General features: G+C 50.3%; 1 protein-coding gene across 5 annotated transcripts in view; it reads left to right on the top strand.

Moving 5' to 3' along the window:
* Window positions 1–12,876, top strand: part of adam22 (ADAM metallopeptidase domain 22) — a 56,122-nt gene that overhangs the window by 2,569 nt on the left and 40,677 nt on the right. For all 5 annotated transcript variants that reach the window (XM_029245942.1, XM_029245940.1, XM_029245939.1 and 2 more), the window contains exon 3: window positions 2,169–2,245. In XM_029245942.1, the coding sequence (XP_029101775.1) occupies window positions 2,169–2,245 (77 nt within the window). The remainder of the gene's footprint in view (window positions 1–2,168; window positions 2,246–12,876) is intronic.

Below are 12,876 nucleotides of genomic sequence, written 5' to 3'. Positions count from 1 at the left end.
TCACTCGCTTTCTGCACCACGTTCCCTGTTTTACTTTGATTTACCCCTCAGTACGAAACGTTTCTTTCAATAATTATTTTTGGAGGATGGAAGAACAAAGGCGAGATCTGCATTAATACCTGCACTTCTTCACACGTGCTGTTTTTGAGGATCCATCATATCATAATCTTATAATCGTCATCAGATCATAACCATACTGTATAATGAGAATGAAAACTCAGCCCTGACCCAACCTGCTTCTGTCTCCCTGCTGGGGGCTCCTGCTTATTTATAGCTCCACACTGGATATGAACTGCTGACTCTGCAAAAGGGGAGCTTATCCAGTAGGTTATGTGGTTACACCTTCTCATGTGGAACTTGTGTCAGTGACTAAAGCTACATAATATTTCTGTGGATCTATAATAACTTGTCTACCATCAGTCTCTTTCCTACTTTTATAGATTTCATTTCTTTCAATGTTTTATGCCAGGATGGTCAGGTGGCCTATCCCCGGGACTGTGTGTCTGTGCGCTCCCTCAGATGGTTCCGGGTTCGATTGTTCCCCCGTCCACAGACGCACTGGCTATTGTCCAGGTGTCCTTGTGTATAGTGGACATTTCCCTTAGCTACGGCACTTTAATGGACGGGCCCTATTGAGAGGTGACAGCTGCGTCCCCCTGGACCCTTGTGTTCCATCGGCGCTCACATGTGGGGTCGGGGGGGGCAGCTCCGGGTCGCGCGCTGGTGTTCCTCCGTGAACAAAGAAAGGACACGATTATTTTGTGATGTCTTCTTGTTACGTGACGGCAGGGGAGCGAAAGACCCCCCCATGTACCCCGGTTCCTTATTTGTTTCCTTTTAGTCTCACACAAACTTGACCTTAAACTAAGAGTTATTGTTTTTCCAAAACTCTTTTGGGATTTTTCACGGTAAAAACCAGAATGAGAGCCGGGTCCCTTCCCTCAGACACGGCTAAAGATGAACAGACAAATTAATACATAAAGAAAACTGAATTATTATTTCTCCAGGACAATAAGTGGTTTGCGGGTAGAATTTCGAATAAACATCCACCTCCTGCGGGGGTACTGAGAGTACAAATTACCCTGCTGTGTTAATGGGTAAATCAGTGTAAGTAGCTCAGCACTAAGTCACTATGGAGAAAGGCGTCAGTGAAATAATACTAACGTAAATATGCAAATGTGTAAGGTAAGACGTACCATGATTTCTCGCCTTGCCTGGAGGTATTCTGTCGCACTTACCGTACTTTTTATCGTATTCGTACTTTCCTTCACAGCGCATCCGTCCGCTGAAAACCTGCTGAGGCATCATGGGAAAGCGGATCGCCGCACGCTGTAACGCTCGCGGTGCCTCTTTCATGTCATCTTAAGAGAAGCGTTGCAGCAAAAAGCACATTTAAATTTAGATGGTCCATTTAGATGTTGTCTGCCGTTTGCGGGGGTCCGGTTCATCCTGGCGTTGTCCTCACGGTCACACGTGCGTTGGCGGTCGTGATCCTTCCGGCTCTGCGGCAAGGGGTTTGAGCTTGATGCCGGGGGAGGCCCGTTATAGCGCCCCCTACGGTTCGCGTGCAGTATGTCTGCGGTCGATGTGATGGACCCTAGGGGGTTCGCGGTGAAGGAGGCGCCGCCATGACAGCCCAGGATCCTTCCGCCAACTTGCATGGTCAGATCGGGGTTTTAGTCAATGGGCACCTGCCTCGATGGCCCTTAAGGGGGTCCCTGGGGGGGTGGGGGGGCAGTAATCCCAGCCTCGGGGGCAGTGGTCCTTCATCTTGGCCCTCTGGCAAAATCCCACGCGTCCCAAATCGAGCAGCCCGACGAGCTTCCAAGCTGAAAACGGACCACAGTACATTTGTGTGTTTTTTTATTTTCTTTTAAACCTTTTGAAAATGTACTTGCTGAGCAGAAAAAAAAGTCCATCTTGATTAAACATGTCTGTCATTTATATGTGGGGATATTTAATGATTCAGGCTGTTTGCGTTGCTCAGGTGCACAGTGGAGGTGCACTTAGCAGGATTCACACACACCTGCCACACGCGCGCACACTCATACGCACACACACACACATTTGTCTCCTGATGTTGTTCCCAGTACCGCGGTACGGCTCGGTGCGTTGCGGTTCTGTCTCGTCACTAATTGCCACTGCTCTCCCTGCTTCCCCTCCCACAGGTGACACACGTGGCCCAGGCGAGCTTCCAGGTGGACGCCTTCGGCAGGAGCTTCGTCCTCGACGTGGAGCTCAACCAGTGAGTAGAGCTGTTTCGAACGGCGGGACCTCTTACCCTGCTCCGGGGTACCGCGGTGAACGCTCCCGCAGGCCTAGGGTTAGGGACAGGAGAGGTACATTTTACATTTCACTGTCCCGTCAAACTTGGCACCTGTCCAACTGCGGAACCTGCCGGAAAGACAGAAATAAGTGAATGTGCAGGTGGAAAACAGCCATGTGACCCGTGAGCAAAGCGAGGCGGCCGGGCTGTCGCGGGAAAGGAAGAAATGACCCAAAACAGCAAGAGAGCAGCAATATTTCCCTTCGTTCCTGACAAATTTGGGCTTTTTCGGTGGAAAACGATTTTGGAAGTGACATTCACGCCTCAATCAGTGATGTCATCAGGTGTCAGTGTTGTGGAGGTGCCGGTCGATGTGGTCAGATTGCTTCATATTTTTCCTTAATTGGTCATGCTCCTCGCTGCGATCCCTCATGTCCGACCGTGCTATTTACCGGTGGTCGTGGGGTCGCGTCCCGATTCGGTATTGCGCTTGGTACGCTGGGAGGCGTGAGCTGGTTGCACAGGGGTATCGTCCGGCCCCCCGATGGAAAATGATGCACTTCTCATGCCGACTGCGGTGGTGGCGCGCCGCTGCTCTCCGGGACGCGCCCCAATGAGCCCTGCGCTGAGCTCTTAGCGCTGGGAGGTATTGAGCTCATCCTGACGACTCCTGTCGATGATAATGATCATGATGATGGGGATGAAGACAAAGTGATGACTGTGGTGGGGATAATGGTCTGTTGTATTACAATTGGTGTGTTTATGGGATGGTTCTCAATCGCTGCCACCCTGGTTGGGTTAGTGGTCACATCGATGGACGTGTCAAACAATGACCAGACATATTATTATTATTATTATTATTATTATTATTATTATTATTATGGGGGCGCGGTGGCGCAGTGGGTTGGACCGGGTCCTGCTCTCCAGTGGGTCTGGGGTTCGAGTCCCGCTTGGGGTGCCTTGCGACAGACTGGTGTCCCGTCCTGGGTGTGTCCCCTCCCCCTCTGGCTTTACGCCCTGTGTTGCCGGGTAGGCTCTGGTTCCCCGCGACCCTGTATGGGACAAGCGGCTCTGAAAATGTGTGTGTGTATTATTATTATTATTACATTTTTCTAGTTATGTTGCAGATGAACCTGTTGAAATGATGAGTGATACGGCATGGTTACAGTTACTAGAATGCTGCTACTGAACACTGGCAGGTAAACATAGTAAAATGCTGATTGTTCATGACCAGTCAGATGGGAAATTGATTCCCTTCCCAGTTGTCGAGCCTGCAGCTCGATGGAAATGTGAGATGTAACAAAAGCTAATGTACCCACACACACACACACACACACACACACACACACACACACACACTGAGAGCTCTAAGTGTTTGTGGGACTCAGGTTGAGTGCTCAGGGACGCTATGGTCAGCATGTGGTCAGTATACGGTCAGCATACGGTCCGTGTCCATCTGGTGCCTGTCCTGACTGCGGGGAAAGACTGGGTCTCTTCTCACTTGAGTGTGCGTGTTCTCCAGGTGCTCTGGTTTCCTCCCACAGTCCCCATGTGTTTCAGGTTGACTGGGACTCTAAATTGCCCGTTTTGTGTGTGTGTGTGTGTGTTGCACTGCACTGCATTGCTCTTTTGTACGAATGAGCTAATGACAGTACTTAATTTACTGTATTTTACTGTACTCCAACCCTGTGAGTCACCTTGGAAAAATATTTCTGTATCTAATCACTTATGTTCATTAATGCGAAATGAGTAACAGGTGTGTGTAATTCGCTCGCGTTGCCATGTTTACCGACACACTCCTCCTGACCTCTGACCTGCCGCGGCTCTGATTGGACACTCCGTCGCTGCGGCGACTCCTCTCGCAGCATATTCATTTACTGCGAAACAAGCCAGCCTTCGTGAGTGTGTGTTGGTGTGTGGGTATGCGAACCCGTCTCCCGGGATGCTCAGCAAAGCGGTCGAACTGCGGCCCTTCGCTTGTCGCTCGGTCCCTGTCGAACGACGCAAACTGTTCATCAACACGAGCATCATCGCCACGGTGATGTCGTGACGCGGCGGCCCAGGAAAAGCTCCGCTCCCGCTTTCCGGTTATTACCGCCGGTGCGTTCCTGCAGCCGCATGTTAATTAGGCCCCTCGTTAGTCGCAACACGGTTTTATGGCTTAATTGACTGTGCCGCCGCTGAGAGCCTGGACCTCACTCCTGCTCCTTTGTGCTCCTCCTCCTGATGGATGGCTTCCCATCGCCACGGCAACCGCCGCCACCGCTTTCCTTCGAACGCTCTCCCCGGATCATTAACATTTCTGCGGAGATTAACGCGTCTCCCACAAACACCCCCCCCACCCGCCACGACGGCGTTGTCGCGGTGACGTGAAGACGGCCGCTGCGAGTGCGTGGGACTCCGCGGACGGCTCGGCCAAATATTTTATAACCGGGCTAAAATTAATAGTTATTATTAATTGCACTTATTTACATACTGCGTTTGGATATTTTACATGGTGCCAATAAGCACCGTGTCACCTACTGCACCAAAGCATTGTCTTTTATTTTTACCGTATTAGTTCAGGGTAAATGCCGTGATCATGGCTCTTGCAGAAGGAGCGGGGATTCGAACCCAGGACCTTTGACGAGAAGGTGGCGGTTTTAACCACTACGCTACCTGCTGCCCCGTTTAGCCCCCCACCCACTAGCAGCACATCTGTTGTGTGATAATTGCCATTTGTTGCTTTAATTAAACACTCCTCAGCTACATTCTTGCCAATAATAATAATAATAACTGAGGCAGCTGCTACTGTAGTGGTTAGAGCAAGTACTTTTGGACCCAAAGGTTGCAGGTTCGATTCCCACCTCCAACTATCGTACCCTCGAGTTAGGTACTTACCCTAAATTATTTGAGTAAAATGACCCAGCTGTGTAAATGGGTAAATAATTGAAAGTCGCTTTGGAGAGAAGTGTCAGATAAACAAACAAGCGTAAATATTATGTTTAATTTTTCTGCTGCCACAATGACGGAAACACTCGATGTAGCCGCCTCGGCAGGGTACGCTGTCCTGTGGTAAACGTGGTCTGTGATAATCGGGGCAAGTCTTGTTTTTTTCTTTTTTTTTTTTTAACTTGACGTGTGTATTACGTGTGTATCGTGTGTATTTATGGACAAAGGGGTCACCAGTCACAAGTCACGACTGAGTGCGCTGGCTGAGGGCGGGGGAGGGGTGTGCGATCGGGGCAGAAACGACACACACGTGTATTTGCTGGTTTTATTTATTACCTTGTGTGTGTTTAATGAGGGATGGACCCCGAACCCCTGCGGCTCCGGAGGGACCCATCTGGAGGGGGGTTTAGGGTTAGGGGTGACGTGTGAGCGGAGAGCGGGCGGAGCTCCTAACAGCTGGACGGCTGGGGGGTGGGGACCAAGTCATCCCAGCACTTAAAGGGTGTGTCATTCGCTGATGTCCTGGAAACACCCCCCCAACACAGGTCAGCTGTGAGTTCTCCTTGGTGGAGGGGGGCTACCAGCAGTACGCCTGCTCTGTTTGGTCACCTCGATCAATTCGTTAACCTCACGCTTTTCTCCAACGTGGTTTACAGCGTGAGAACTGAACCCCAAGTTAATCACACCAGTTTTACCCATTTGTACAACAGGGTATTTTTTACTCCGTTCCTGATCGTGGTATCTGGTATTCGAACCCGGGTCCTTTGATTGGATGGGGACCTTTCTAACCACTGTTACCGGTCGCTGGCCAGTTGGTCACCGTACCCTAAGTCGCTAAGTGGGCCACGGTCCGTTCTCACATTCTGCTCCATCTCAAAGACCTTCATGGTACTGATGGTGTCATCTGTCACCCTGACCTCATACAACCCTAACCCTAAACCTATCTCTATTCCTAATCTTGACCCTAAACTTATCCATAACCTTAACCCTAACCCTAACCTTAAACCTAAACCTAAACCCCTGCCTAACCCTAAACCTATCTCTATCCTTAATCTTAACCCTAAACCTATCTCTAACCCTAACCTTAAATCTAACTCTGACCCTAAAGTTATCCAGAACCTTAACCCTAACCCTAACCTTAAACCTAAACCTCTCCCTAACCCTAAACCTATCTCTGTCCTTAATCTTAACCCTAAATTTATCCATAACCCTAACCTTTAAACCTAACCCTAAACCTAAACCTATCTCTAACCCTAACCCTATCTGCAACCCTCACCTTAAATCTAACCGTAACCCTAACCTAAACCTAAAACTAATCAAATTCCCCCAAGCTGCTTATTGGGTGTGAAGTGAAAACCTCTGTGTGTGTGGTGTGTGTGTGTGTGTGTGTGTGTGTGCGCCAGTGTTTATGTTCGTCCTCTTGCTGCTAGCCCGTTAGCATGCCCTGTGTACCGTGTTTACATGGGGATGCCGTGTCCCTGCTGAGATGTTGAGATCACAGGAGGAGGAACAGAAATTCGCCAGATCCCACGATGCTTTGCTCCTCCTGAAACGCGTCCGGCCCCGGTGATGGCTAGCGGGCCGTTTTCCTGCGACCCTTAGCTGTGCGGCACCAGGACAGAGCAGAGAGTGACGTCGCTTGCGGTTGGTTCACAAACCCTGTTTTACCGTGTTTTCACACCTTTTTTTCCAGCTAGGAAGGCAGCTCACCTACAGATGCTGCCAGTCCGCTGTGCAGTTTCCACTGGTCTTGAGGGAGACTTTGGTGGTTAACTGGCCAGATGTGGGCAGCAGGGGGCGTAGTGATTAGAGCTGCACCTTCGCACTTAAAGGACCTGGGTTCGAATCCCACTTCCTGCTGCAGTGCCCTTGAGCAGTGCACTTACCCTGAATAAATACAGTAAAAATTACCCAGCTGTATCAATGGGTAAATCACTCAGTGTTTAGTGCAAAAACCTAACATGGTAAACCACCTAGGAGAAACATGGTAAACCACCTTGGAGAAAAGTGTCAGATAAAAGAGTATTCAGCCTTTTGTCTCATTAAAACAGATATATGTCCCTTATTTATTCAGGCTGGATCTCCAGTGAGGATTGAGGCCTTACACACTACAAGGGGTCAAAGGTCACCTCGATTAGGGCTGAGAGGTCACGTTATGAGGGGTTAAAGGTCACCACCACCTCTGTAGCCTGGGGGTTTGGGTCAATTGCAAGTCCACTGTGAAAGTGCAGACTGCGGGCAGGAGTTGCAAGGAAATTGGCACATTGGAGTGTATGTGTTGTGTGTGTGGGGGGGGGGCTGGTTCCTTTGTCAATGGGAGCTCCGAGGGAGGGGAAGCGTAACCGCAACATCTTTCTGCAGGTGTTACCCAGTGACCCCCCCCCCCAACATTGCCCTTCTAATCCCTGTTCAGAATCCTCCCCTTTTTATGTGTGTGTGTTGGGGGAGTGTGTGTGGCGGCCTGCACACTCACAGATAACAGATCCTAGATGCAGCTCCAGTGAGACTGTGGCCGGTGGAGGTTTTCACGGTTGAACCGCGATCTGGACCCCTTTACGCCGTACAGTAATGATTAAGTCTGACATCGCAGTGTTTACATCACATCCGTGCCGGTGGGACGCGACCTCCTGAGGTTCGCTGCGCCGGCGGTCGCTGACGGTCGCTGGCGGTTCCCTCCGCCAGACCCCCGCAGCCCCCCGGCTTCTTGGCTTTCGCATCCAAAATCACAACCCCCCCATGCCGTCCATAGCAACAGCGCCGCATCCCCTCGGCCAGCTGAACCCGCAGCCTCCACAGGTCTGCATGTCTGTTTGTGTTTGGGGGGGGGGGGCTTTGATGAACCGCTCCGGCATCATAATTAAAAAACACATATGCCACATTTTTTTTTGTGCCTCTCTCAGTCGTATTCAGCAGATGGTACACGTTCAAAACAATATGCGTGAGTGTGACTCAAGGCACTACCTGCTGTGTGTGTGTATGGGGAGGGGGGGTGTGGGGTCCGACCGAATCTCCGTCAAGGCCTCCTTGCAGCAGCGGCTCGAACGGGAGCTGAAAATAAGTGCCGCGTTTGATGCATGGCCTCCGGCGAGCGGGCGCCCCATGAGGATCACATGAGCGCTAAACAGAATGGGGTGGGGATGGGGGGGGAGTGGGGGAAGGGGGGGGGGGGCGCTCTTGAGAGAAGGAGGAGGCGATCTCAGGGGAATCGCGCTGCCGCCCCCCAACACCATCCAATTAGCTTTTTCGCTCAATTCGGCAAGCCATATATGTGACTGGAAAAAAGTAATCGTGCAAATAATTCCAGTAGTAAGATGTGTGTTTGGCAAATTCATCGTTCGACAATTTCGGGATGCTTCTGTTTGACGGGTCCCCGGGACCATCAGTGACACCAGGGAGTGCAAGGAACCGTCTGAGAAACAGACAGCAGGTGGCGCGGTGGTTAGCGCCCATCGCCTTTCCCTCATTTGCATATACAGTTATACATTTAGCGGATTATTTTCTGTGCAGTGATGTGCCGCTCCGAGTAAACAAAGCAGATAGAGGTGAAGAGCCACATTCTCCAAGTTGAGCCTTAGTGCTAGGGAGAAGCGGCTTCGCAAAGCTTTTGTTTTGTGACCCTTCTTGGACGTTGAGAGGGGTTCAGCGGTTCTGAGGGACAGGGGGAGGTCGTTGCACCACAACTCAGAGGACCAGGGTTCGAATCCCCCTCCTGTTCTGGTACCCTTGATGAAAGTACTTACCCTGAATGGGCGCAGTGAAAATTACCCTGTAGTGTAAATGGGTAACTAAGGGTAAGTAGCTTAGTGTACAATTCTGACATTGCTGTAAGTTGCTTTGGATAAAATTGTCAGATAGTAATAATAATACTAATAATATGTTTGAACGATTGGGGCCAGACTTGTAAAGCTGCGCGGCGGTTCCGAGGAAGCCGGAGACCAGATGTCCTCTGTGAAATGGGTTGTGGACGGTCGCAGAGCAAACACAGTGACGGGTTGAGGCTCAGCATGTAATCCTGAAAGGGCCCGGGGAGGGGGGGGTTGTAGCGGAATAGCCACAACATCCCGGAGGGCGGGGGGTCGGGGGGGTGTTGGCTCGCGTCGGCGTGATTAATGAAGGGACGAGATTTGGAATTCTGCTCTCCTGAGCAAGTCTCTGGGACTGCCAGACAACTGCTTATTCAGCATGCTTTTGTCCAAACAAAGGTGTGTGTGTGTGTGTGTGTGTGTGTGTGTGTGTGTGTGTGTGTGTGTGTGTGTGTGTCCGTCCAAGTGCGGACTTGTACCTAGTGTATGTTGTTTTTGGTTCTCTTTCTGGATGCTGAACGTGTGTTTATGCACATTTGTTCATGGCTGGCTGTTTGTGTGTGTGTGTGTGTGTGTGTGTGTGCCGCACTGGCTTTACGTATGTGGCTATGGCTGAGCAACACAAGTGTTTGTGTTTAGGGGCACTTTGTGCGCGCAGGTAGGTCCGAGCGTGTCGGAGCGACTCGGTCCATCGCGACATCAGTGTTGTGGGCGCAGAATCCCTTCCCCGGGCCGGCTGGAGAAACGCTGACTCACACACTCACACACTCACACACTCACACACGCTCACGCTGCGTCGCACTGCATCGCACTGCATCGCACTGCGTGACACGGCATCACGCTGCACTGTGGATCCATGGGGAGGCCCGGCCACGCTCCCTCGAGCCGCGATGAACCTGAACTTTCCGCCATCCGTCCCTCCCCTGCAACCCTCCCGAGAGTCGGGGCAGACTTCGGAGGTGAGGGGTGGGGGGCGGGGGGGCACTTACCCTTTCATGTGCAGTAATAAATGCTAATGCATGGGCTGTGTTTAATATCCCTCTCTGGGCGATGGATTTCGAGGGACCGGTGCTGTCGGGCGGGGGGTGTCTGTCGATGGAGTGCTTTATGGAAAGATGGATCTTATGCAAATGGTAAGGCGTAATGTATGGGGGGAGGGGGTGTGTTGGGTGGGGGGAGGGGTGAGGACTCATCTTCGTCCGCCCAATAAATTATTCAAATCCCAAAGCAATTAAACGCAAAAATCTGTTATCGGCATCCAGCACCGGTTCCTGCAGGGCGTCTTTGCGGATTGCAGGCGGCACCGATTGTCCACGGTGGAATGCTCCGCGGTGGAGCGAAGTGGGAACCGGCGCTGTGATTGGTGGACGCCGGCGCGGAAATGCAAATCGAGTCGCTCCATTCAGAAATGGGCAGCATTTCGGGGAGCGGAGAGTGACCTTGTTTTTAACTCGCTTGTGTTACGAGAAGAACCAGGCGGTGGTCGAAAGGAGAGACGTGTTTGGCCCACAGCAAGAGTAAATAGAGTCTCCTCTGTGTGTGTGTGTGGCAGGGCCTGGGAACATGCCGGAGGAATGCATCCGTTGTTTTTATGTAGTTTTACCAGGAAAGTGGCGGCTGTTAATTATGCGTACGATTAGGAGGCTGGTGCATTGGGTCCTGGGCGGGTTCTGGGAAAGTCCGCCGCCAATTGCCTCGGGATCCAACGTTCACCTGAGTAAAAACGCCGCACATCTCACCGCAGTGCGTTTGTTTGCCCTGCGCTGCCAATCTGACCTCATCCGGTTTTATGGCGGCTGCGGCGGGACAAAGGAGGGCAGGCGCTCGCGTGACTCCGCCCATTTATATGCTAATGAGGAGAGGTGACGATGCTCGTTCGTTCTCTCGTTCGAGCTCCGGGTGTGTGGGTTAGGGGACGACGGTCTCGAGAGGTGAGCGGGCGTTTCCTGTGACACCTCAAACCTGGGCGAACGGTCCAGGAGTGTGTGGCGGCCTGGCAGTCGGAGACGCCACAGAGCAAAGCAAAGAGCACGCTGGGAGATTAGCGCTAGACTGCTTTCTCTTTTTCGGGGCTCTAATCCTTCCTTTGTCGGGTGGCGGGTGGTGTAACAGATGTCCTTCGTCCCAGAGGGACCCTTTGGACTTGTCTTCTCCAGGGACCCCCAGCGACAGACCCCACTACCTTGTTCCTACCTTTGGGTTCCGACCTCAGCTTTTGTCTTCCATCACGCAAACACTGAGAGACGCTGCACTTTGCAGGAGCGCTGCCCCCTTTCCTTTGAAAGGTCTGGCAATTATTTCCAATTTTTCTCATTATTACATTCATCCAACTCTTTTCTACAAAGCTGCTTATGATGATTTACCCATTTGTACAGCTGGGTAATTTTTTACTTGCATTTACTGCAATTCAGTGTAAGTACCAATCCTAGGTACTGTGCACCTGATCGCCCCCCCCGGCGGTCCCACGCACAAGAGGTCCAAAATCAAAAGCACAAAGGTTTTCGGTTCTGGCTCTCATGTGGTGGAATGACCTCCCTCTGTCACTCAGAACTGCTGAGTCCCTCTCAACAATCAAGACGGCTCTCAAAACTCACCTCTTTCGGACTCATTTCTCCCCCGATCTCCTATGTGCTCCATAAACGTGTTTGTTACCTGTTCAATAATTTACAAAAAAACTCTCCTGTGTGCAGCTACTCATGTAATGTGTACTGGTTTATACCGTGGTATGACACAAACTGACTGTAGTCAAGAATCACGCACACCTCTCCTTCTGATGACGTAATGAACACCTTGTATTGTTCTCAGTGGAGAAAAAGCATCTGCTAAGTGAATAAATGTAAATGTAATGCTACAGTAAAAATTACCCTGCTCAATAAATGGGTAAATCATCTTAAGTTTCACTCTGCTGGTTGTTTTACGGTCCTCCAGGTCACTAAGAGCTTTTTGTGACTGAGAAAATGAGAACATGCCAATAATAGATTTATTTCTGAGTAAGTATTATATTATATTATATTATATTATATTATATTATACTTTAAACAAGATCATACAAAGTTCAATGAATAATTTAATTGAGTATTTTCTGATACTCCATACAGTATTATAATATAATATTAGTATAGTGTACTCTGTACAGTGGTACAGTTAGCGAAGGCCCCGCCTTCACACTCACATGTCCTTCACGGGGCGGAAACTCTCTTCTCAGGGTTGGTGCTCTACCGCTGTTGCAGTTCTAAAACAGAGTAAGACTGAATACACAGTCTCTCGGGAGCAAATGTTTTGGGCGATGGAGAAAACGATGAATTTAGAGACCGAAAGGGTGAAACGCTCGTCTATCTATAGTAAGTGAAAAATTCATGGAGGTGATGAAAGATGTTACACGGTTTAACATCTCTGATGCGATCGAAAGAGTTAAAACTGCATCGAAAAGGCATCCTCATGGTGCAGCATCTCATATCCACCAGCATCCGCCTTCACCGGTTTGGTTGGGACCACGCCCACACATGCTTGGACCACACCCACGTGCAATTATGCCACGCCCACATGCGATTATGCCACGCCCCAGAGTCGGTAACAGCCCAGTGTGGGTAATCATTGCTGGTTAATATGATACACCAGTCGCTCAAACAGAAAGGCATCAACAGTTGCTTGGTTGTCAGTTAAGGACCTTCTGTTGTAACCATTAAGGGAGGTAATTAATGTGGAAAAACACAGTAAATATCCAGCGGTGTAAAATCACATCCTGTGTAGGCCTCGGCATAAATGCATCTGCTGAGCAAAGAAAAAAAGAAAATGTCGCATTCATGACGATGACTGAACTGTTTCGCATTACTGATGTACGTTAATGTACATAAAGGAAATATAAATGGTGCGGTA

Source organism: Scleropages formosus, chromosome 18 (genome assembly GCF_900964775.1).
Source record: "Scleropages formosus chromosome 18, fSclFor1.1, whole genome shotgun sequence".
Taxonomy (NCBI): Eukaryota; Metazoa; Chordata; class Actinopteri; order Osteoglossiformes; family Osteoglossidae; genus Scleropages; species Scleropages formosus.
Note: the sequence above shows the minus strand (reverse complement) of the source record. Positions and strands in the feature narration are given on the sequence as shown.